The sequence below is a fragment of the Diorhabda sublineata genome, chromosome 7 (genome assembly GCF_026230105.1).
Source record: "Diorhabda sublineata isolate icDioSubl1.1 chromosome 7, icDioSubl1.1, whole genome shotgun sequence".
Taxonomy (NCBI): Eukaryota; Metazoa; Arthropoda; class Insecta; order Coleoptera; family Chrysomelidae; genus Diorhabda; species Diorhabda sublineata.
In genome coordinates, this window is record NC_079480.1 from 13,890,075 (window position 1) to 13,913,831 (window position 23,757).

At 33.4% G+C, this 23,757-nt stretch overlaps 2 protein-coding genes across 4 annotated transcripts in view; one reads left to right on the top strand and one right to left on the bottom strand.

The window, feature by feature from the left end:
- Positions 1 to 23,757, bottom strand: part of LOC130446432 (uncharacterized) — a 55,964-nt gene that overhangs the window by 14,865 nt on the left and 17,342 nt on the right. The gene's annotated exons all lie outside the window — the stretch shown is intronic.
- Positions 13,210 to 21,365, top strand: LOC130446430 (uncharacterized). Its single transcript, XM_056782688.1, has 5 exons — positions 13,210 to 13,742; positions 14,705 to 14,925; positions 15,875 to 16,102; positions 17,539 to 18,113; positions 20,045 to 21,365. The coding sequence occupies exons 1-5, from the start codon at positions 13,446 to 13,448 to the stop codon at positions 20,275 to 20,277; spliced, it is 1,554 nt and encodes a 517-aa protein (XP_056638666.1). The 5' UTR covers positions 13,210 to 13,445; the 3' UTR covers positions 20,278 to 21,365.

Consider the following 23,757-nt stretch of genomic DNA (forward strand, 5'->3'; position numbering starts at 1 on the left):
ACAAAGTTACAGTCCATTTTAGTTAAAAAGATTGTATCCGAAAACCAAAACGTAGAAATTTTCATGATTTTACTATATGTATTTTGCCATATACAGATAGTTTTAACTCGTCGTGGGCACTCTTTAATTATAATTAAAACAAAAAACAATCGATATTAGTACTTCGAAGGCTGAGATTAGAGGAGAAAAACAAATTAAATTAGACGAGACAACCAAACAGGCAAAATGCAACGTTGTCAGCTTGTATGATTCAATTTGAAGATTATAGTTGGTCACAGACTTTTTTTGATATTGTATCAAATGATTTAAAGAACTTTTCTTGCTTCCTTAATGAAATTTATTATAATATCTAGCATTTGTAGTTTATTTATATATTTTTCCAACAGTAGATAATAGACTTTAATCTTGTTTCATCTACTATCCAGTTTCTTGAAAAGTAGATCGTGCCATCCCTTAGGAGGTCGGCCGAAAAGTCTCCTTGAAGTTGATTTTCCATCCTTTACCCATTTAGGATAAAAGATGAAAGCCAGTAGATAATAGAACAATAACAACGCACATTAAAGCTACGCAATTGGCAACAGCGCATTGTATCAGGTATTTTCTTTCAGTTTCACACACGTGTTGTAGAGTTTCGTCAAACAGAAACCGAAATTTCTTTGTATTTAAATAAACAATGAAAAATTTACAATCGTATTGACAGAATCAAAAATATATTGAAAGACAGCACGTTGTGGATTAAGTTCGTAGATTGATAAAAATTGTAGGAGAGTAAATGAATTTTTGCATTAATCAAACTGCAGTTTATTAATTTCACTATAGTATCTTTCTACACAACTAAGTTTTTTCAAGATATCATCGTTAAGACGACATTCATTTGAACTTTTATCTATTGCTACTTAAGTTTAGAGATATGGCAACATTGTTGAAAATATGTCAAAACTGACAATTCCATCGTAAAGTTTGACATTTTTAATGGTGGATGTACACAAAACGCGTTGTCATACGACTCCTTTTTGGCTCAAGCTCAGTTTAGTGGTTTTCCGATTTCAATCGTACGTCATGAAGGTCATACGAAATCTGCTGTTGTGCCAGAAAACATCGATGCAAGATCGTCATGTGACATACTGTAAGATTGAGTCATACTAAGGCATTAATTCCACTCGCATACACTCAATATTGTATGAACATTTGGCTGACAAATGTCTATGCATATAAACCCGAAATTAAGCATCAATCGACTGTATGGGTGTTTCAAAAGGAGCCAAATTTAACAAAAGATGTTCGCGCATGAAACAACTCAAAAAAATAGACATGTCGCCACCAATCGCAGAAGACGAATCATCCACCACGACATTACCAGCTCTCACACATCAATTCAAACAAAAACGTTTTTCAACAGTCAAAACATCGAATTGAAGGGTCATCCGCCGTCATATTTAGCACCCAATGATTTCTTTTTATTTCAGCAGAAATTGCAGTTTCAACATTTTTCTACGTGAAGAAACGGTTGATGCATTCAAATTACATTTTTTGGAGGTACCTCAATCGGAATGGAGCATATTAAAAAAAATCCATATGCAATCATAAATATTTGTATTTATTTGTCTATCTCGAAACTTGAGTAGTAACCCTCGAATCTTTTAGTGACACGTGCCGCACAAGACACATCTGTCTGCTTAATCAAATAACAGCTGGAAGTGGTATCTCTCATATTTAATTTAGGATGAAACCGGATCGCAAATAAGTATTTTTGACCAGCTATGTAATTTTGAATAACCGAGAATAATTTATCAAATTTTATTTATTATATATTTATATTAGTTTACAAATCACTTATTTATGCAAATAATATACATTGACATTTTTGCTGATGTCATACTCAAGACTTAGTGCGATCTATAAGGTCTACAGAAAGGTCAGATAAAAAATTGTTGTGTGTAATTATTCTTCAATATTCCACACAGTTCGGAGAACGTCTGATTGAAGCTTCTATGCTACAGTTGAGTAATCCAAAACAATCATTTCCACAACGGCGCATCATCATCAATTACTTTATTATGAACTCTAACCTCATTAAGTTATCGTTGCTATAAATTTTTTGTGTTTAGTCTCTCTGTTAGTTTTATAGATTCCACTTCAACCCCATTAAAGTATAGTATATATAGTATATTTATATTTTTCTGTTGAATGTGTACTCCGTATTGGCAATAATTGATGAGTATTTTGAATAAATTCGGAAAAATTAGATATCTCTTATTAATTTAGAAAAAAGAGTATTTTTGACTTGAAACTCATCAATGGCAATTATTAAGTGAAATAAAATCCTGTTATTGATTTTGGACAAAATACTCATTGATTGATAAGTCACTTTTAATAATTGGGACTGATTAATGGACCACTTTTAATTGAAATTACGTTCTGTCCTTGGCTGCATGCAGAATACACGTCAATTGATGAGTAACTATCGTTAATTTAGAAAAAAAGAGTATTTTTGATAAACAAAAAACATGGGACTCATCAATGGTAGATTTTCAAGTGAAATGAGGTTTTGTTACTGAATTTGAACTAGATACCCATTAATTGATGAGTATTTTATATTAATTTGAAAAAAATTAGGTTTTTTAAAAATAAATATTGGAATTGGGACTGATTAATGGACCACTTTTAATTGAAATTACGTTCTGTCCTTGGCTGTATGCAGAATTCACGTCCATTGATGAGTAACTATCGTTAATTTAGGAAAAAAGAGTATTTTTGATAAACAAAGAACTTGGGACTCATCAATGGACGATTTTTAAGTAAAATGAGATTTTGTCATTGAATTTGGACTAGATACCCATTAATTGATGAGTATTTTATATTAATTTGAAAAAAATTAGGATTTTTAAAAATAAATATTGGAATTGGGACTGATTAATGGACCACTTTTAATTGAAATTACGTTCTGTCCTTGGCTGCATGCAGAATACTCGTCCATTGATGAGTAACTTTCATTAATTTAGGAAAAAAGAGTATTTTTGATAAACAAAGAACTTGGGACTCATCAATGGTAGATTTTTAAGTAAAATGAGGTTTTGTTACTGAATTTGAACTAGATACCCATTAATTGATGAGTATTTTATATTAATTTGAAAAAAATTAGGTTTTTTAAAAATAAATATTGGAATTGGGACTGATTAATGGACCACTTTTAATTGAAATTACGTTCTGTCCTTGGCTGTATGCAGAATTCTCGTCTATTGATGAGTAACTATCGTTAATTTAGGAAAAAAGAGTATTTTTGATAAACAAAGAACTTGGGACTCATCAATGGACGAATTTTAAGTAAAATGAGATTTTGTTACTGAATTTGGACTAGATACCCATTAATTGATGAGTATTTTATATTAATTTGAAAAAAATTAGGTTTTTTAAAAATAAATATTGGAATTGGGACTGATTAATGGACCACTTTTAATTGAAATTACGTTCTGTCCTTGGCTGTATGCAGAATTCACGTACATTGATGAGTAACTATCGTTAATTTAGGAAAAAAGAGTATTTTTGATAAACAAAGAACTTGGGACTCATCAATGGACGATTTTTAAGTAAAATGAGATTTTGTCATTGAATTTGGACTAGATACCCATTAATTGATGAGTATTTTATATTAATTTGAATGTGTAACTAATTGTAACTTTAAATTATTAAATTCTCAGTTTGCTAAATAAATTGTTTTTAAAAAGTAAGTTGGCGAATTGAATTAATTCTACTATAAAAATATGATGCATCTTTAGAGCCAAAATGTTCCTGAGCCTTCAGTATAATTTCATCGTCCCTGTTAAATATTTCACTCTTTTCACGCCCCTGTTTTTTTTTCTATAAGTAGGTTATTATGTATAAGTTAATTTCTAATGTTTTTCGTAGAAAAAATGTTATAAAAAACACATAGAGACATTTTAATTGACCAAAAAAAAACTACTATTTCGTAAATTTTTTTGTTTATTCAAAAATTTACACAAAATAACGGTAAAAAATGAATATACGAGGATGGTCCAGAAGTATCTGGGCCAACAAAGAAAGCACAAAAATCCAAAACTTTTTCAATTACACTGAGTAGTAATTCTTCATCGCTGATGTTTTCTTTTTCATCATCATTCATTGTTATTCATTAATTGAGACAAAACAATTAACTTCGGAAAATTAAAAATTTAAGGTTATGCAAAATCATCGAAGTGAGACTGTCAACTGTCAACATTGAAGTGGCTAGATTTACATTTAAGGAAGTTACTCCAGAGCGTCCCGAACGTGGTTTACAGTACGGAATTGTCACTTTCACCACATGGAACACTCAAAACGCAACTTTCGGTATGTAAATGAATACAGAACGAACAACTTTCAGATGGTGTCGTCTAAAAAAATATGAATCGTCAAGCTCCTCAAAATAGTCATTAACCTTCCGTTGGGCGTATTCAATCTACGAAATGAGTAGAATATGTTTTGATCTAATAAGTTTTTGTGTTTAACAAGCCTCCAGCTATCTCCTCAACTGCTTTCTAAGAGTTAGAGACGTAGCTGAATTCAAGGAATGTATCTGATTTCTTAACCTGGCTGAGGTACTAACAAGTGATCGACAATTCTTGGAAGAGTTGAGAGGTTAGGACGTTTATGGATTGATATTGTGTCGTTATTGACTATAAGAGAATCAAATATCTTTGATACTATTAACACCAAAAAAGCTCAAGAAAAATTGGTAACTGTCCAAGATATAGTCCAATCATTTGTAGATAACTAAATTTTTCCCATCATTGGATCTGGCAATGCAGCAATTAAAACCATAAAAAGATATTTTAAATATCGCTTAGCTGTTGAATTCTGTCGAAAGGAATAAGGACCAATAAATCCTATCCAAATATGATTTTTTTCGGGCGCTGGGTATGTTTTGGTTGAATCCAATGGGGCTTTTCCTAAATCTAGTAGCTAGGATTGTGTCGATTTAAACAAAACGTTGAGTGGTCTAAATATACAATTTCTCTCCTAAAATTTCGTGAACAAGTTGAACTTTGTGTGAGTGTGGTTGTTTTTTTTTAAAAAAAATTTTACTACCAATGACTAACTAACATTTCCCCATTTCCCCGCAATGAACAGAATTCAACTAACTTTACCAAAATCCTTATACAGAGGGGTTTGGAAAGGTAAAAAGGAAAAGGCACTTACAGATTGGTCGTCGATTCGAGCGCACTGCTCTCCTGAGCCTTTTTCGTGATTCCCTGCTCCTATTGCCACAAGTTCGGAAGTTTATAAGTTCATAATACGCACTTAAGGTGTAGAAACTCTAAAGTCCCGAATTTCACTTCAGGTACAATTTGGAACTGTTCACTTCCGAAACCCGTGCCTATCCTACTGAGTGCGCCAATTATAAATTACAACCTTGAATTTGGATTTTTAAAAACAAAATTACAATTACAATATATGTTTATCAAGTAACGTTAGCATAAAGAATGAATTATGAAAAGCAATACAGTTTTTATTATCTTCTGTGTTTACGCGAAGTTATCACATTTGTTATATGCTGTCAGATGTTACTTCATATGTAACTCTTGGGATCTGGAGCATCTTCAGCGATACCATCAAGCAGCCTAGCCGAAGTACGTACTACTTTTGAGATGCGTTTGTCGAGCGCCTTTCTTTTGAGATCTTTCTGGAACAGTCGATATTTAGTAAATTCTAGATTGGGATTGTTGCCTCTATAGATAACAAATGCAATGATTGCAACCAAATTCATAAGGTTGTGAAATTTAACCATGAATCAAAGCTTGTTTTCTCATACTATCAGTCCTAATACCAATATTATCTTCTGTGTGTGAGGAAACGAGAGACATTTTTTTCCAGAACTCTTTTACAAGTAGACAGAATCTTTTATTTGGTCTTGAATCATTGAACAACTTCTGATATGGACTCGTAGAAAACTCCAGTGGAACGGAGAAGATTTAGAACAAATAATATACCCAGAGATGGCTGAGAAACGGGAACCTGAGTTGGCTGTCTAGAAGAGCAGGCTCAGATTTTAGAAACCTATTACGAATGTCTGAAGTCTCCTGGAACGTGTATCAAAACATATTTTAAAATCAGTCAACAACCTGAGACAAGCTTTGATCCCTAAAATACAAGTGCTAATTTAGCTATAACCTCTTCAGGTCCAAATCCGTTGATCCCCATCGATTCGCTAATTCTTTTCGCTGCGGCCAATCTTAAATCTCTATATTTGTAGTTTTTGCAGTTAGAATCGTCGACCAGCATACAATTCTATAAACTTAACTGCACTATCTTGCAACTTCACTAGTCGAGTTCCTGATGGTTCAGACATCTTGAAAACTCATTAAACAATCACTCATCGTCAAAACTTGGCTAACAACTGTCATATTCACGCCTGAAAATCAAACACGTTTGATATGGAGCTCCTGGTGGCTATTGAGACCGTCTTCCACAAATTCGTGAGCCACACGCTCGTGCCACGTCCCGTGGGAACTGGGCTTAATAGTCAATTAAACGTGATATATTTTTAAAGAACTCATTGTGTCAAAATTAACGAGACAATTATTTTCGCTTACTATTAAATTTCATTAAACGATTTCTGAGAATATTCTTCCTATTAAAATTTTGAAAGGTATGACGATAGGTTTCACATAAAATAATTTATCACCTTAACCTTGATTTATAAAATGTAAACAGACAATTTTTAAAATACCTTCTCCTATCTTCGAACACACGTGAATTGAAAATGTGACGATATTGCATAATTAAAAAAGACGTTGATTAAAATATATAATAATTAAATCAATAATATTATATTATACAACAAGATGGCGGAGACTATTATTTTTGAACGAGCACCAAGTTAATTTATCTACTACTTGTGTTAGTTCGTGTATACTCACATACAGTGCGGTCGTAAAGTATGGAATAAATTCAATAATTTCTAATCCAACAGATATTTTCAAAAACCCTCGGACACGTCAATTTTATTTTTCGACGAGGTTTTTTTTGAAGAAAAAATTAATATACAGGGTGTTCTCAATAAAGCTGGGCAGGTATCAACTTTGTTTTTTTAAATAGACACCCTCAATTTTTTTACATTTTCGGATTCCTTGTAAAATTCTAAGCATTTTTCATGTAACACTCCCTATACCTAACTTTAACCGTTTTGAAATTAGAGCGTGTTAAAAAAAATTCGCCTCGATATTACATTTAAGTCAAAGTAGGCCATGAGCAGCTGCAAACAAGAAAAAAATTTATACGAAATTTATAGAATCCACGGGGTTTCAGGTAACATTTTTAAAAATTACGATTTTTACACGACATTTTAACTCTAATACCTAGTTTACATAATTTGATTTTAACAAATGTTGAAAATGTCTTCCATTTGTTAACTGGCAATAACCTAACCGATTAATAAATTCATTCTGGACACTATTAATGACTTGTGGTGTGATACGTCGCATTTCTTGAGTAATACGATTTTTTAATTCTTCCATATCTGCAGGTTTTGTTTAAAAAACTTTTCCTTTTATGTAACCCCACAGAAAAAAGCCTGAAGGGGTTAAGTCCGGGGACCTTGGAGCCCATTCCATCGCCCCCCTTCTTCCAATCCACCTATTCGGCAAAATTTTATCTAAATATGCGCGAACTTGTGCATGGTAATGTGGCGGAGCGCCATCCTGTTGGAACCAAATGTTTACATTTACATAACACCAGTTAAACTTTCTTCAATGAAAAAGGGCCCAACAATACTGTTTCTTACAATACCCGCCCATACGTTAATTTTTTCCCTATACTGAGTATGGCCTTCGCACATCCAATGCGGATTTACGTCCTACCAATAACGGTAGTTTTGCGTGTTTACTTCTCCATTTAAATTAAACGTAGCCTCGTCCGAAAACACAATATTTTTCACAAAGTTTTCATTCTCAAGGCACATAGCTTGTAAACGTTCGCAGAACTCGAAACTTCTGTCATAATCGTCTTCATAAAGTTCTTGAAGGACTTGCATTTTGTAAGGGTGGTATTTGCTTTTATGTAATGTTTTGATCACTGCTGTTTTACTAACATTTAATTCTGAGGCCAGTTCTCTAGTTGTAACATGAGGCCGTTCTTGGACACTTAATAAAACATCCAATTGTGTTTCTTCTGAGACAGATGGTCTACCAGACTTTGGAGCATCTCTTACATGACCAATTTCTCGAAATTTCTTTTCAATCTTACTTACTGTTGATTGCGAAATTGGAGTCCGTTCGGGATATTTTTGGTTAAATAACTCGCATACTTCCTGTTGCGTTCTGGTTCTATTTTCATAGCCAATCATGATTAAAACTTCTATCCTTTGCGTCTCAGTAAGCCGCATCTTGATAATAAAATTAATTATAAAAATATTTTTTCAAACAGAAAAAACTATTGCGACCATGCAAAAAGATACTTTGATAGATATTTAGAAATCGAAAAACACTTTAGGCAATATCGAATTAAAAGCAAAATGAAATAAAGTGCTGTTTTGTGTCAAAAAGTCATGGCCTACTTATAATTTAATAGTAAATTGTTCATTCCTCTAATTTCAAAACGGCTAAAGTTAGGTATAGGGAGTGTTACATGAAAAATGCTTAGAATTTTACAAGGAATCCGAAAATGTAAAAAAAATTGGGGATGTCTATTTAAAAAAACAAAGTTGCTACCTGCCCAGCTTTTTTGAGAACACCCTTTATATTAATTTTTTCTTCAAAAAAATCCTCGTCGAAAAATAAAATTGACGTGTCCGAGGGTTTTTGAAAATATCTCTTGGATTAGAAATTATTGAATTTATTCCATACTTTACGACCATACATAAATGAGAGAAATTTCCAGGTTGATTGTAAAATGGTATGAAAAAGATATGTATAAAAACTATACAGCTCACCATGGTTGCCAAGCGTCCTGGATTTCCCGAGACAGTCCCCATTTCCATTCGCTTGTCCCGCGTCTCGTCTTGTCTGCCTCCGGAAAACGGATTGTTTCGGGTTTGAGAGTTGAGCACCAAAAAGTGTAACAGAATTGATGCTTAGCTACTAAACAGACATTTGAAAGAGTGCGTGGAGGGAGCGAAAATACATAACCGTGGATGAAACGTGGGTCCATCACTTCACACCAGAAGCAAACAATCAAAACAATGGATTGAAAAGGGAGAATCGGGTCCAAAGAAGGTTCCATTTGTAATCAAGGTCATGGCGTCGGTTTTTTGAGATGCACGTGGGATAATTTTCATTGACTATCTTGAAAAAGGAAAAACAATCAACGGCGAGTGTTATGTGCGAACTTATTGCAACGTTTGAGCGAAGAAATCGAGCATTTGGCTAAAAAGAAAGTGTTTTTTCATCAAGACAATCCACCAGCTCAGACATCTGTTATTGCAATGGCCAAAATTCTACGTCATGTACCCTTTTCGCCAGAATTAGCCCCCGCGGATTATTTTCTGTTCCCAGACTTGAAAAAATGGCCCAGTGGTAAAAGGATTTTCCGACAATGAAGAGGTGATGTGGGCAATTAATGGTTATTTTGAGGAATAATCACCAAACAATCACATGTCTATAACGCGTAGATTAATCGCAAATTAACAATAAGGTTTAGCCAATCAAATCTTGTGGAATGTTTAAGTTCCTCCCTATCGAGCGGTCGAGAAAGCCATAAAAGTATTTAGCTGCTGCCGCATTTTTGAACTTAGCTGTAAGAAAATAAAATAGCCATCATTGAATGTAAATACTTGATATAAATTTTTTAAATAAAAGGGTTTGCAAATAAATTTATCAGAGCGATTATTTTTCATTTCATACTGAATTACCATTTTCATCGTCGTGATAATTATTTCGTTTTGCCACTGCTCGTGCGCAACAGTTCAACGATCGATAATAATATGGTAATAAGGTAAGTTCAAAAAGACGGCAGCAGCTAAATTCTTTTATGGCTCTCTCGACCGCTCAATAGGGAGGAATTTTTCACAAGCTTTGATTGGCTAAACCTTATTGTTAATTTGCGATTAATCTACGCGTTATAGACATGTGATTGTTTGGTGATTTTTGATCGATTTTTTTCGCTTAATGCAGTGATATAACTCGCATGCGAACGTTTTGAAAGACCCTGTATAAAAACTAATAAATTTCTTCAATTTCTTATTTCTTAGACTTTTTGATATATTAATGCACCTTATGTTCTTGATTTTAGGCTTTTTCTGTTACAAAATTAGTTTTTTTTTTCTAAATACGAGTCGTAATTTTTAAGAGAAAGATAAAAATTGACGTTTCGACTATTTATATTTCGATAAAGAAAAGCCGAAACGTCAAATTTTATCTTTCTTTTAACAAATTATCAACAAAAAACCAATTTTGAAACATAAAAGACCTAAAATCAAGAAGATTTAGAAACAAAAACTAATAACTAGACCTCTATTCATATGCACACACAAGAGAATGAGTTCCTGTCTGTAATAGGTAGGGGATATAACAATAATTATTAAGCGTACTCATACCTTTAAGTAAAGAAGTTTTGGTGCGTGCTATCCAGTGGCGTACACTCTCTTTTTTTATTAATTATTTATTATGTTCAATACATAATTAATATACTATATAATGCAATCATAAATTAATTGACTAATATTTTGATTTTCTTGTTAAGTTTACAAAATAATAAAAATTTTTAACATTATTCAGGCACAATTACTACAAAATATGAAATAATACATCATCCCTATATTTTAATACTCTATTAAATTACGTATACAATATATATTTTGAGATATCACAAAATTAGAGGTGTTAGACTTTTGGTAAGGTTCGAAATGAATGATTCATAAACCAAATGGAAGAAAACAATAGCGAGGTTATTGGAAACTTATAAAGAATCGATTTTTCAAAATAAAATAAGAAAATGAATACTTTGAGGTAGACCAAATGGAAGAAGACGTACCACAAGGAAGCGTGCTTGGTACATCTCTAAATTGATATACCAGACACGAACAACTCCTTCCAACAGGAGCAAATGTGAAAGAAGCTACCATAAGCTACAGAAAGGCACCATTTAATTCAAGATAAGGTCAAAAAGTGGAGAAGAGAAAACTCGATGAATAAATTTTAAAAACGGTATAGAATTTGGAAACACAGAAAATATCTAGGAATGAATGTAGATTCTAAGCTGACATGGAAGGAGACAACAAGTGGCAAAATATAGATGATTCTACACAGAAAATTCCACATATCAACTCATATACAAGAAAATTTTAAAACCCAATTTGATATACGGACTACAACTATCTCAAGCTCCACGAGGATCAAGAATTGCGATCTAATTGTAACAGGTGATCAAACTTTTCTCGCATTGTGGATTTTCCATACCAAAATCGAAATGCAAATCTGTATAGGGACCTCACTCACTTAAGAAAGAAATCAAGAAATAAGTCGAAGGCACGATACACAATCAGACACGAGATGCTCCAGCTACTTGACCTTCGGATCTAGTGTAAATGCGAGTACCGATTGTATTTCTAACAGTTCCGAGCATGCGTAGTAGTTACTTTGACTCAAGCAGAAGAAATATTAATCTGCAAATATGCAAGGTTTAGGGAGAAAATGCTACGAGTGAATCAATTATTATAAAATGGGACCAGTGACCAAGTGTACGATGGAGAACGATATGGACGCCTGTGTTGGTTACTTGTTAACTGATTCATGCAATTGAAGAGAACTTTGAGCAAAATTATAAGTTTACAATTAGTACTTAAGCTATGTAATTTCCGCAAATCTCAAGATCACCATTTCACCAATTCATGACATAAACTTTGCTCAGTTGGGTACCCAAAATCCTTACTCAATAAAACAAAAAACGTTGGACTTTTTTAACCGCTACCATCTCGGATAGTCACAAAAGGATAAAGATTCTTACGATATACCAAAAGCTAAGCGACCATCAATGAAAGTTTAGCCTTTAGCAAATCTTGACACCTCTAAAACGCAGAAAAAGCGCCGAAAATAATTGTCAAAAGATGTTGTGTTGTAGCCTCATATTGCGAACGTGACTTCTTCTACAGAAAATTGACTGGGATGTGTTGGATCATACTCCTTACAGCCCGCAACTCGCTACCAGCGATTTTCATCTCTTCTTACTTCTAAAATGTTTCCTTGGTGGTCAAGACTTCAACGATGAAGACAAGCTGAAGGAACAAGTTACCACATGGTGTAACTTCATAATTCGAATCTGACAAAAAATCTTCTACAAAAAATTGACTGGGACGTGTTGGACCATACTCCTTACAGCCCGCAACTCGCTACCAGCGATTTTCATCTCTTCTTACTTCTAAAATGTTTCCTTGGTGGTCAAGACTTCAACGATGAAGACAAGCTGAAGGAACAAGTTACCACATGGTGTAACTTCATAATTCGAATCTGACAAAAAATCTTCTACAAAAAATTGACTGGGACGTGTTGGACCATACTCCTTACAGCCCGCAACTCGCTACCAACGACTTTCATCTCTTCTTACTTCTAAAATGTTTCCTTGGTGGTCAAGACTTCAACGATGAAGACAAGCTGAAGGAACAAGTTACCACATGGTTTAGAAAAACGGTAACTTTCTAAGAAAAAAAGCTTGTGTTACATTTTGAAAAGTACCTACATAAAAGTCAACAATTGTAGATTTTTGTATAATAAATCTTTTTATACCTATACTCAATTTATATATAACGTTGTCGAATTGGGAATGTGGCAAAATTAAACACCAACGTGTACTAACTTTAATATATTCCGATTTTTCGAATACTTATGTATACATAGCCTGGAAAATAATTAGTCAAGATTCGGCGGTTTTAAATTGTGTTATTTATTGTAAAACATTAAATTAATTGACGCCTAATAGAATTATACTTGGGTTTTTAATTTTGCCACATTCCCAATATGAAAACGTTCATAATCTAGCTGAAAGATTTCGTTCCAATTAAAAAGCTCGGAAATATATTAGAGCGATTACACTTTGGTGTTTTATTTTGCCACAATCCTTCTACGAAAACACACACACAGATTACTGCCTGTTAGGTTTTTATCAAATGTTTTTCCTGATCGCATTCGTAAATATTTAGATTGGTTTTGATAAGTTTATTTGCTTCAAAATAAAATTACTCAAAAAAAATATGTTTACTATATGATAGATAAGATACGCCGCTGTAATCTACCCTAACCTCACACATGACGTCCGACATATGCAGCTGCTTGTCCCCTTCTAGTAACCGTTACGCTCTAGTGTAACCACCAGTCGCACTTTTACCTTTTCACTAATCAACGGACCTTTAAACGCCGGCAAAATAACCGTCAAAATATTTTGTTTTCAATATTATTTGTTTTTCGAAAAAAAAAAGTAGGAAAATAGTTTTTAAATGTGCGTGAATTACCCGGTTGACGATGGCTACAAAACAAAATTTCTACTTAAATCCAGCGTTTTGTCAACAAAGTGAAATAGCTAATAACTATCCCCCTAGAGTGTTGAGCCCCAAAAACGTGAGACATTCCCCAGTGGGGGCGCAGTGTATTCCTCAAAATATCGATCAAGGTCCGAGAAGAAGCGACATTCAACAAATAGATGAATGTTTGGAAGAACAAGAATTTTACGAAGAAGTTTTAGTGGACGATAAAGGATTTATAACGGATAAAAAGTTTGTGGTAGTAGCGCAAAATAATGAAGGAAAAAAATATATCCAGGTAAGAATCATTTTATAAATATTTACACCACGTCGTTGTTATGTCGTTGTGTCACAATTTGTTAACGAAAGCTTGTAAAAACTAAAAAACAAACATAAAAATAAAACTAATAAAGTCGTTGATAGAGTAACAGGCATTTTCCAGTAAATACGCCCTCAAATTCAATTCGAATTGATTTCATTTCATTTGGCAAATGATTGTGCATTTTTTGCATTATAAAGTATTGAGCCCTGCAGTTTAGTCCGTGTAATATCAAACAACTTTCTTTTGTAATTTGAAGATCGTTCAAATTGTCATAAATATGAAAATTGGGAGCTAAAACTAGGTTACGTTGAACAATAATGATATTTTTGACTGTAATTTTTTGTGCTTTCTTTGTTAGGCCAGATTCCTCTCGGACCATCCTCGTAGTACATTTAGGAATCGTTGGTATTAATCGAAGCAATTATTGAACAATTTGTATAATTGCAGAAGTTAGTCTTTTCGGTATTTCATTCTTTAAAACTGAAGATGTCGAAGCAGCAAATATTTTGATTCGTGTGAGGAGGATTAAACAATTTTTGTGATCCTTCTATTTTTTTTTGTATTGGTTCTTCTATGTATCCTGCTACGTTGAAAGAACTGCATCCTCCGTGTCTTTCCAGAGCCAGAAAATTATCGCCAGTTTCCACAAACACTGTTGCCAAAGAACGTCTTAGCCCATCTTCAGGATTTTTCAGTTTCGGATCAAAGCTAATGGTATGGCACCTACGATTTCGGTATGCAATAAATAATCCTCTGCTGCTACAGGGCTCGAATATACAACCCTCATTGGTAATTCGTTACAAAGAAATTGTGAGCCCTACTTTGAGACCCTATCACTCCCCGTTGATACAACTTTATATAGAGTTAAATCGTCCCAATTTGTCATATTTTGGATCCCCGTAAACGCCTCTGCTGTATCACTTATGGTTTTTTAATAGGTTCCTCAAAACGACGATAGATACGGAAGCAGGTACGGTTTGTCTCAAAGCGATGACAGAAAAGGAGCTCGGTACGGTGTACCGACACCTACGAAACCAAAACTTGCTAGGAGTCAAAGTCAACGATATGAATATATTCAAATGCAAGAACAAAACGTTACACCAAAAAAGCAGATTCAGTATCACGAAGAATTAGAAGTTTCACCAGGTCGAGTACATAGGTAAGGAATATCTCCAAGTGTTTTTATGAAGTTATGCAACGCTCGTCAAAATACGTAACGAGAGTGTGGATGAGTAGCAATCTTGTCACTTCTTCTTGCCTCGATTCGTATCGAGAACCTCTAGGAGGCGCCTCGATTAGGCATAGAAACTTATCCTGTATAGATTTTGTACTTTCCAATACAGTGGTATGTTTCCAGCAATTACCGCCATCTCTAGGTCAAGTCAGGTATTCTGGAATTATTCTCGTATAATAGACATTTTCTACTTTTTGTTTTCCATCGCTCTGTATGTCCACACGTTGATATTTGAAACTTCACTGCTTATTTTTCCCCCACACCATAATTTTTATCTTTGTGCTTCATTTTTAGCGAACAATCGTAGTTATTTCCTTCAAACATCATCCATTATCAATATAATTAGAGCTAGATTCAGTACTTCCCCTGTTTCAATACTTCTTTTGTCGTAAAATCCTCAGATTGGTCATAATTTATCTCTGGAAGTGACTCCAACTTCCCTTTAATTTAAACTTTCATATATTCGATTTCTTCGGAAACTTTTTGCTTTTTGAATGTCCATAAAACCGAATACCGCTTTGTGCTTCCTTTAATTGTTTTTCATTCATTTTCTTCGGTGATACCTATTTCGTTTGTCAGAATGTATCTTCTATTTGTTAGACTTTTTGATACCCCATTTTCCAAAATGTTGTAATCTTTCTGATGTAATATTGTCATAATCCGCTGCTTTATCTCTTTTCTTCTTTTGTTTCTATTAGTTCTTCGTTTTCATCATTTTATAGTTCTAGGTGCCATTCATCGTGGATTTCCCTTCATCTAAACTAACTAGGTTTTCTAAATATTCTCTCATCTGCTATAAAATTTCTTCATCTTCAGATAAATGCTTATAAGGTATTTTCAGAACCGTGTAAAATAAAATTTTGTATAATTCAAGATATGCAGTTATTGAAGCTGATGAAGAAACTGAATTAACCACTAGATATGCCTTGGTTCCTGTTGATCATCTAACAAATTTAACCACAAGTCAACAACAAATTTCTACGCCAAATCGAAATAGATATGAATATATACAAGATCAAACGCTGCCTTCAATTCCTCAAAGTTCGATTAAGAGCTCTAGGTATGAATATATTCCAGCTTCTCCGCAAAAACCTCAAACTAGGTATGTATACTTTCGATAATTATTGATGTTTTCGTTTGAGGTTAATAATTATAGTTTGTATCATCAGTTGTATCATTTCTTTCAGTAGACAGTTCAATAATTTTAGAAATTTCTATAGTGTGTTTCGACTGAGTTCAGATCATCTCGAACCACGGCAACAACTTTGTGTACTGTCTTTCTTTCAAATGATTTTCTATTTGAAATTTTTGGCGCTTCGCGTGCTGTTAAAGGACGGATTATTCGGCGCTGACTCAACATTCCTTCTAAGCTCATTGCCCGTAATTCGTCCTCATCTGGTGAGGTACTGTTTTATGAACTTTAGTTGTAGAACAAAAAACTATATACAAATTGGATCCCAAAAAATCTTTGTACTCGGGCTTGTTAGGTCCACCAGATGCTGAGTGACGGACACGTTTACTGTGTTGCTTGACTCTATCGTCACAGAAGATGAAATCCGCAGAACAAAACAACAAACTCGACAATGGCGGCACTAAGGTTCAATGTCACCAAAGAAATCCAATCAAACGTATCGTAAGAGGGTTCTCTTTAACAGTTGGAGACACAAAGAAGAAATTTGTGTGATCTGTAATACCTCATCTCTTGTATAACTCGGACTTAGCCCTTATCATCTTATCGCCAAGCTAAAAGAAGATTTAGGTAGCCAACGCTCCCGCAACAGATTAAGCGGGAGACTTTTCCGACTAAAGATGGCGCACCGTCTCCAAAATTGTGTCAAAACAAATGGAGATCATGTTAAAAAAATTGACAACAGTCTTAGATTTTCAACGATGTAAAAATTAATAACAATAAACAATGTTTTCTATTTGTAAATAATATATAAACCTTACTTTGGGTACAACCCTCGTATAAGTTTAACCAATACACTACATTTAACCTTAAAATCAATAGTTTTGACGAAGTGAATTTTTCATTGAAAATCAACCGTTTTAACGAAGTGAATTTTTGATTGACAATCAACAGTTTTAACGAAGTGAATTTTTGATTGACAATCAACCGTTTTAACGAAGTGAATTTTTGATTGACAATCAACCGTTTTAACGAAGTGAATTTTTGATTGACAATCAACAGTTTTAACGAAGTGAATTTTTGATTGACTACCAACCGTTTCAACGAAGTGAATTTTTGATTGACAATCAACCGTTTTAACGAAGTGAATTTTTGATTGACAATCAATAGTTTTAACGAAGTGAATTTTTGATTGACAATCAACCGTTTTAACGAAGTGAATTTTTGATTGGCAATCAACCGTTTTAACGAAGTGAATTTTTGATTGACAATCAACAGTTTTAACGAAGTGAATGTTTGATTGATAATCAACCGTTTCAACGAAGTGAATTTTTGATTGCTAATTATAACAAAACAACTTCTGCAATCGCATGTTGTTGTTATTTAAATTGATACTATAATATTTTCAGCTGGAATTATACGCAACAATCTCCAATGCCCAATCCAGCAGCAACCAAGAAGCTTCACGAAATCCTCTCCACTCCAAAGAAAACTAACAACGTACTGTCTCCGCAGTCCTCTAGAAAGTTGATGCCGCCTTCAATCTCACCGATAGCCAAAGATTTTCAAACTAAATCGATGCAAAAATTAAAAAAACCGCCTCCAAAAGCACAACAAAAATTAAATTACGCCATAGCAGCTAAGCAGTTAGCTTACGACAAACGACATACAGCTATAGTAGCCCCGATGTGTTCGAGTCCTATACAGAGCGTTTACAGCGAAACTACTTTCTCCAAATCGGATACTTGGTCTAATTTGAGTGTTAGAAACATTTCTGTGCAAGCTACTATTACATTTTCGGCATTGTTGATGCTCCTCTGTGGTTGCGCTACGTCTGGATTGAGTTTTTATATGATCTATATCATGGATAGGAAATATTTTCTAGATTTCGGAGTTGTGGCTGGTTTTACTTGCCTAGTATTAGGTTTATTAGGGTTCAGAAGCAGGAATATGTATTGGTTACCCAACCGAAACTATATATCTGGTAAGTTGTTTTTTAACGCGCTGTTTACACCACCACTACATCAATCCTCACGATCAAACTGTCTGACGCGCGTTTCGATAATCAAGTTATCGTCTTCAGAAACTGGATGTAAACTAAAATCTAAGGACCTGTTTTATACTAAATTTTTCACCTTCTCCGAAGAAATTAATTCTTTGGCGGGAATCTTCAAATTTATTCCTTGACTACTAAACTATGGAGTGGGCTGTAGGGAATTGACCCTTTGTATCTATTTGAGCTAAGATTTCAGTTTAACTTAAGTCTATGAAGATGATAACTTGGTTATCGAAACGCGTGTCAGACAGTATTTATAGTTTTTGTAATATATTATCAATTTAATTGAAAATACTATTATAGTATAACAAAAATTGCATATTTCCTAGTCGGACTTGAACCTGCGACTATTTGACTGCAAGGCAACGACCTTACCACGAGACCGTTAACGCATTTTTGTTATAAATCGACCAAAATCATATACAGGGTGATTAATTACTGTGATAAAGTTCCCTTGAGATATTAATTTGAAAATTTGAGGGATAATAGCCTTATTTATATTGAAATTCCTTCCGTATTCTTTCCATCATAACATCCACTCTAATAGACAATTTCTTTCGATCCAGTTTCCAGGAAATAGTTCATTTAGGTTACCATTAATTAATTGATTTTTGTGAGCAGACGCACCATCATGCAAAAACCAACTAGTTTGAAGTGTATGAAATGGGAATAAAAGAGGTAATTGGTTTATTAGAAAATCTGAATACATCTCATTATCAGCATTTGATTGTTTCTCATGGTCCTACTACATATTTACCAGCAATATCTCCCTACAAATTCAATGGCCATCTAGTTTGACTGTGTGTCACGTGAATTAGTGAATGTTTTGCCTGTTAACCCAACCATTTTTATTAAAAGTGGCTACATCTCCAAATTTAGCGTAGCCGAAACAGTTCCTATGTTGATTAACATAACCTACAAAATGCTAGTCTTTTTTCAAAATCAACTACAGTTAATTGGTAAATTGTTAGGGTGCATTTTTTATCTTCATTCTTGATTTTTTTACATTGTAAATTCTTTCTTCCTTCTAGCACCATCTATTAGTGACTAAAACTTCTACTATTTGTTTCATATATATCAAATCATATATTTTCATCAAAAGCGAGATAGTAATCGAAAAAAAGTCGATATTTCCATTGAAAACGAAATTTCCGTTATAACATTCCATCTAAACAGATGAACTAACAAAATGAGTTGAATATATACGGTTTTATCAATATTGATCTCATTTTTATTGCTTTCGTTCTCGTCTGTACGAATGGACTATAATGAATTTATTTTAATTACAAATTATATCGTTCTCAGTGTCTTCGGTCTTTTAATTTATGTAGCACTTTGTTTCATATATCCAATAATTTTTAATGAATCATATATTTTCATCAAAAGCGAGAAAGTAGTTTAAGAAAAGTCAATATTTCCATTAAAAACGAAATGTTCGTTATAAAATTTCATCTAAACAGATGAACTGACAAAATGAGTTGAATATATACTGTTTTATCAATATTGATCTCATTTTTATTGCTTTCGTTCTTGTCTGTACGAATGGACTATAATGAATCTATTTTACTTACAGGTTATATCGTTCTCAATGTCTTCATTCTTTTAATTTGTGTAGCACTATTTGTTTCATACATCCAATAGTTTTCAGTGAATAATATATTTTCATCAAAAACGAGATAGTAATCGAAAAAAAGGCAATATTTCCATTAAAAACGAAATTTTCGTTATAAAATTCCATCTAAACAGATGAACTAACAAAATGAGTTGAATATATACGGTTTTATCAATATTGATCTCATTTTTATTGCTTTCGTTCTCGTCTGTGCGAATGGACTATAATAAATTTATTTTAATTACAGGTTATATCGTTCTTAGTATCTTCAGTCTTTTAACTTGTGTAGCACTGTTAGTCCTTCTGATAAAACATCCAAAACCGGGCACACCACTTGCTGACATGACTTCTGTAGCTGTTTGTGGTTTTTCCGTTCTATCTTTGGTATTAGCCGCCATGGGAGCGGTTTCCAGTTATTGTTGTAAATATCCGCCGCCAGATAATAGAGTTCAGCATTGCGCAGAAGGATTTAGTGTTTAAAACAGATAAAATTATATGTGATAATATCAGTAAATAAAGTTTTATATTGAATTAGAATATTTTTACAACTAAAATATGAATAATTGATAAGATATAGGGCGATAAAGATCCATCAAATTGTTCATTTTCTGTTCTGTGACGTCCTGTATAAACTACATCCAATAGAATATCATATTCATATATTTTCAACAGTCTCCCAATTCAGTTTAGTTGCCTTCGAGATCAATAAAATCTATTTTATAGTAAGATTTGTCTTTAGCCTCAACGCAGTTTTCAATTTCGACGATAACCTCTTTATCTAATCAAAATTTCTGTCCAGCGAGCATCCTTTTTGAGGTCTGAGAACAGGAAAAACTCCCTGAGAACTAGATCTGAAGTATAAGGTGGATTAGGAAGCGATTCGAAGCCCAAACTATAAATTGTCCTACGTATAAAATATTGAGTAGCTTTGTCAACTGATTTCAGTTTTTCTTTACATGTTTTGTGAATGATCCACATATTTCGTGGGTTCGTAAATTGTGTACATATGCCTTCCGACAGCTTCGGCCAATAGAAATGCATTTATGTTAACAATTCGATGTTTTCATTGGTAAATAGTGGAGACGATGAGTCCACGTGGACTGACGGTTTGTTAGATGTTTATATGGGAAATTAGACATTATTTTTCATTTCTTAATTTGGTATGTTTCTTCACTTATACAATTGTCGAACAGAAAATGAACGCCTCATGAAATCTTCAGATTGAAGCCGAAATTTTTTCAAACAATCGTTGTATTTTCACAAACTTCCGGTTTACCCGCGTATAAATGGCTGTATATGTAGACCCGGTGAACGGTAACGTGTAAACCAACCATTAACAATTATTATACAATGGAAAATTATGATTATTATTAATTATCAGAAACAAATATTTAATAAATACAATGATAAAGAGTAAATCATAGTTAACTTAAGATATTATATTTATGCTAAATTTGGAAATTGTTTATAAAATATTATTAGTTTGATACGTATATTATAAATTATTCTGTTACCAGATTGTTATTGAATTCGAATTTGATTGCGACGTAAATAAAGTTTTAAAATTTGCTTGTAATTATTTACAAAAACCTGTCAGATAGTAAAGGGCGAGGCAATTGTTTTGGGATATTTTTGCGTTGGACTTTAAATGATAATTTAAAAACCAAAAAAAATTAACATATTCGCAAGATTTGATGTATCGTTAGGGTCTCTAATAGGCAAACGAATGTGTGCATCGAGCGCATGTGAATCGTTATAATCATAGTCTCCTAACCTAACATAACATAACATAATCTTACATAACATAACCTAACATAAAATAACTTAACCTAGCCTAACATAACCTAACCTAATTTTACCTAACTTAACAATTCTTAAATTAAAAGGCTTTTTGTGGAAAATTCAAAATACGTGATTTTTTAATTATTTTGAACCTAATACCAAAAATGCAATAATTTTTTCCATCAATTTTTATATAATATTAAACATTTGCTCATTTCGGAAACTCTTAGATGCTGCTGATTGTTTTTCGTTTGTTTCGATTGTTTTAATGATAATAATTATTCGAAAGTTCGTATATTTGCCCATCTCTAGTCGATTTCCAGCCATACAGATTGTCTCAAAAATGTTTTTTAAATGGAACGATCTACGAAAGTCCTTAAAAAAGAAACTTATCTTGGTACATAATCTCAAATATGGCCAAAAATGATATTTTTTTAAATAAAACTTCATCAACGAACATTTCTTGCAAAAAATAAAACCAATTAGAAGTTTTCACGTAAGCGCGCGCACTTGAGAAAGTCGTTAAGCATCCACGCAAGGAAAAAGTCTACAAATGGATGTGAAACGGTATATTCCATGATCCACTGCCGTTCCAACATGACGTCATCGTGATTAGTGTCATATTTTAGTAGTGTAGGGTCCTTCCACTCATTCTAGTTCTGTGAAAGATTAATTAAACAAGACTTAACCAGTTTTATCTCAATATTGGACGATAGACTGAAACTAACATCGGAGAATTACAATGTGGATTTAGTCAAGACCAAAGTAAATTTGTGTAACGTCAGACCATGTTTATTGACTTTGATAACATCGACAGACGCAAAAACATCGAGTCTTGAAGACCTGGAGGTACCTAGAAAACTGATAAAATCGATTTAAAAGCTCAATTTAAAATAGACTTTGTATTGAACCAATATTCTTAATATATCGATACAAATATGTGCTGATGAGATCGCACTGATGGCAAGAAACTGGTACAGTTGTTCGAACGAAGAAGAGAAATCTCTAGAGGTTGGATTCATAATCAATTAAAGTAAAACTCACGCTTTAGCTGATAAAACTTTTAACATAGTAGATTTTGCAATACGACGGTTGCTATTTAAGTTTTGAGGTATGGCAACACTGATGTGAATATGTCAAATCTGACATTTCTATTATAAAGATTGACATAGGAGTGTTATTTGATACATTCATTTGTTCGAATGGGATACCTCATAATAAAAATATCGCTCAACAAAAGCTAGTGTTAATTGGTGCAAAGAAATGTTGATAAAATTGAATCGTGGTGTTTCAAAAGATTATATAAACGTGCCAGACGACGATTCATAAAAAGAAACTCATGGAAAGCAAATAAATATACATCCTTAATTTGTAAAGTGTGTTTTCGCTATCTCGGTTAGATCTTTTTTTTAAAGTGAGAAAAGTTCTGATTTAAGCCTTCTCTAAACCTGTCCTTGGTATTTAGCTCGTAACTTTCATATGAAGTACGGATTTACCGTGGCGGATTATGAGTTGACGTTACACCTTGGGTTTTTTGTGATGGTCCACCGATTAAAACTTCGTTTAAGCAAAATATGTCGAAATACACGACAAACCGATAGAAAGCCTCCACTTAGTAAAAAACTAGGAGCCTTCCATCACCTACCGAGCCCTAAGTTTGTAGTAAAATAAATTTGGATCCAGCTACAAAATATTAAAAACTCATAGGCCGGGTTTCTTCACTCCCCACTTTACCGAATATGCAAAAATTCGGTGCCTTCACCTTCTAAACCTCCGATTCCGGGTTTATTCACTTCCTAATAAAGTCCCTACTAACTATTATTTAGCGAATAACTAAAAATTCGGTGCCTTCATCTTCTAAACCTCCGATTCCGGGTTTATTCACCTCCTAATAAAGTCCCTACCAACTATTATTAACCGAATAACCAAAAATTCGGTGCCTCCACCTTCTAAACCTCCGATTCCGGGTTTATTCACTTCCTAATAAAGTCCCTACTAACTGTTATTAACCGAATAACCAAAAATTCGGTGCCTCCACCTTCTAAACCTCCGATTCCGGGTTTATTCACTTCCTAATAAAGTCCCTACCAACTATTATTAACCGAATAACAAAAAATTCGGTGCCTCCACCTTCTAAACCTCCGATTCCGGGTTTATTCACTTCCTAATAAAGTCCCT

Coding starts and splice junctions, on each gene's coding strand:
- LOC130446430 (XM_056782688.1), top strand. CDS start 13,446: ATGGCTACAAAACAAAATTTCTACTTAAATCCAGCGTTTTGTCAACAA. Junction 16,103..17,538: donor CCGCAAAAACCTCAAACTAG/GTATGTATACTT, acceptor TAATATTTTCAG/CTGGAATTATACGCAACAAT. Junction 18,114..20,044: donor CAACCGAAACTATATATCTG/GTAAGTTGTTTT, acceptor TTTTAATTACAG/GTTATATCGTTCTTAGTATC.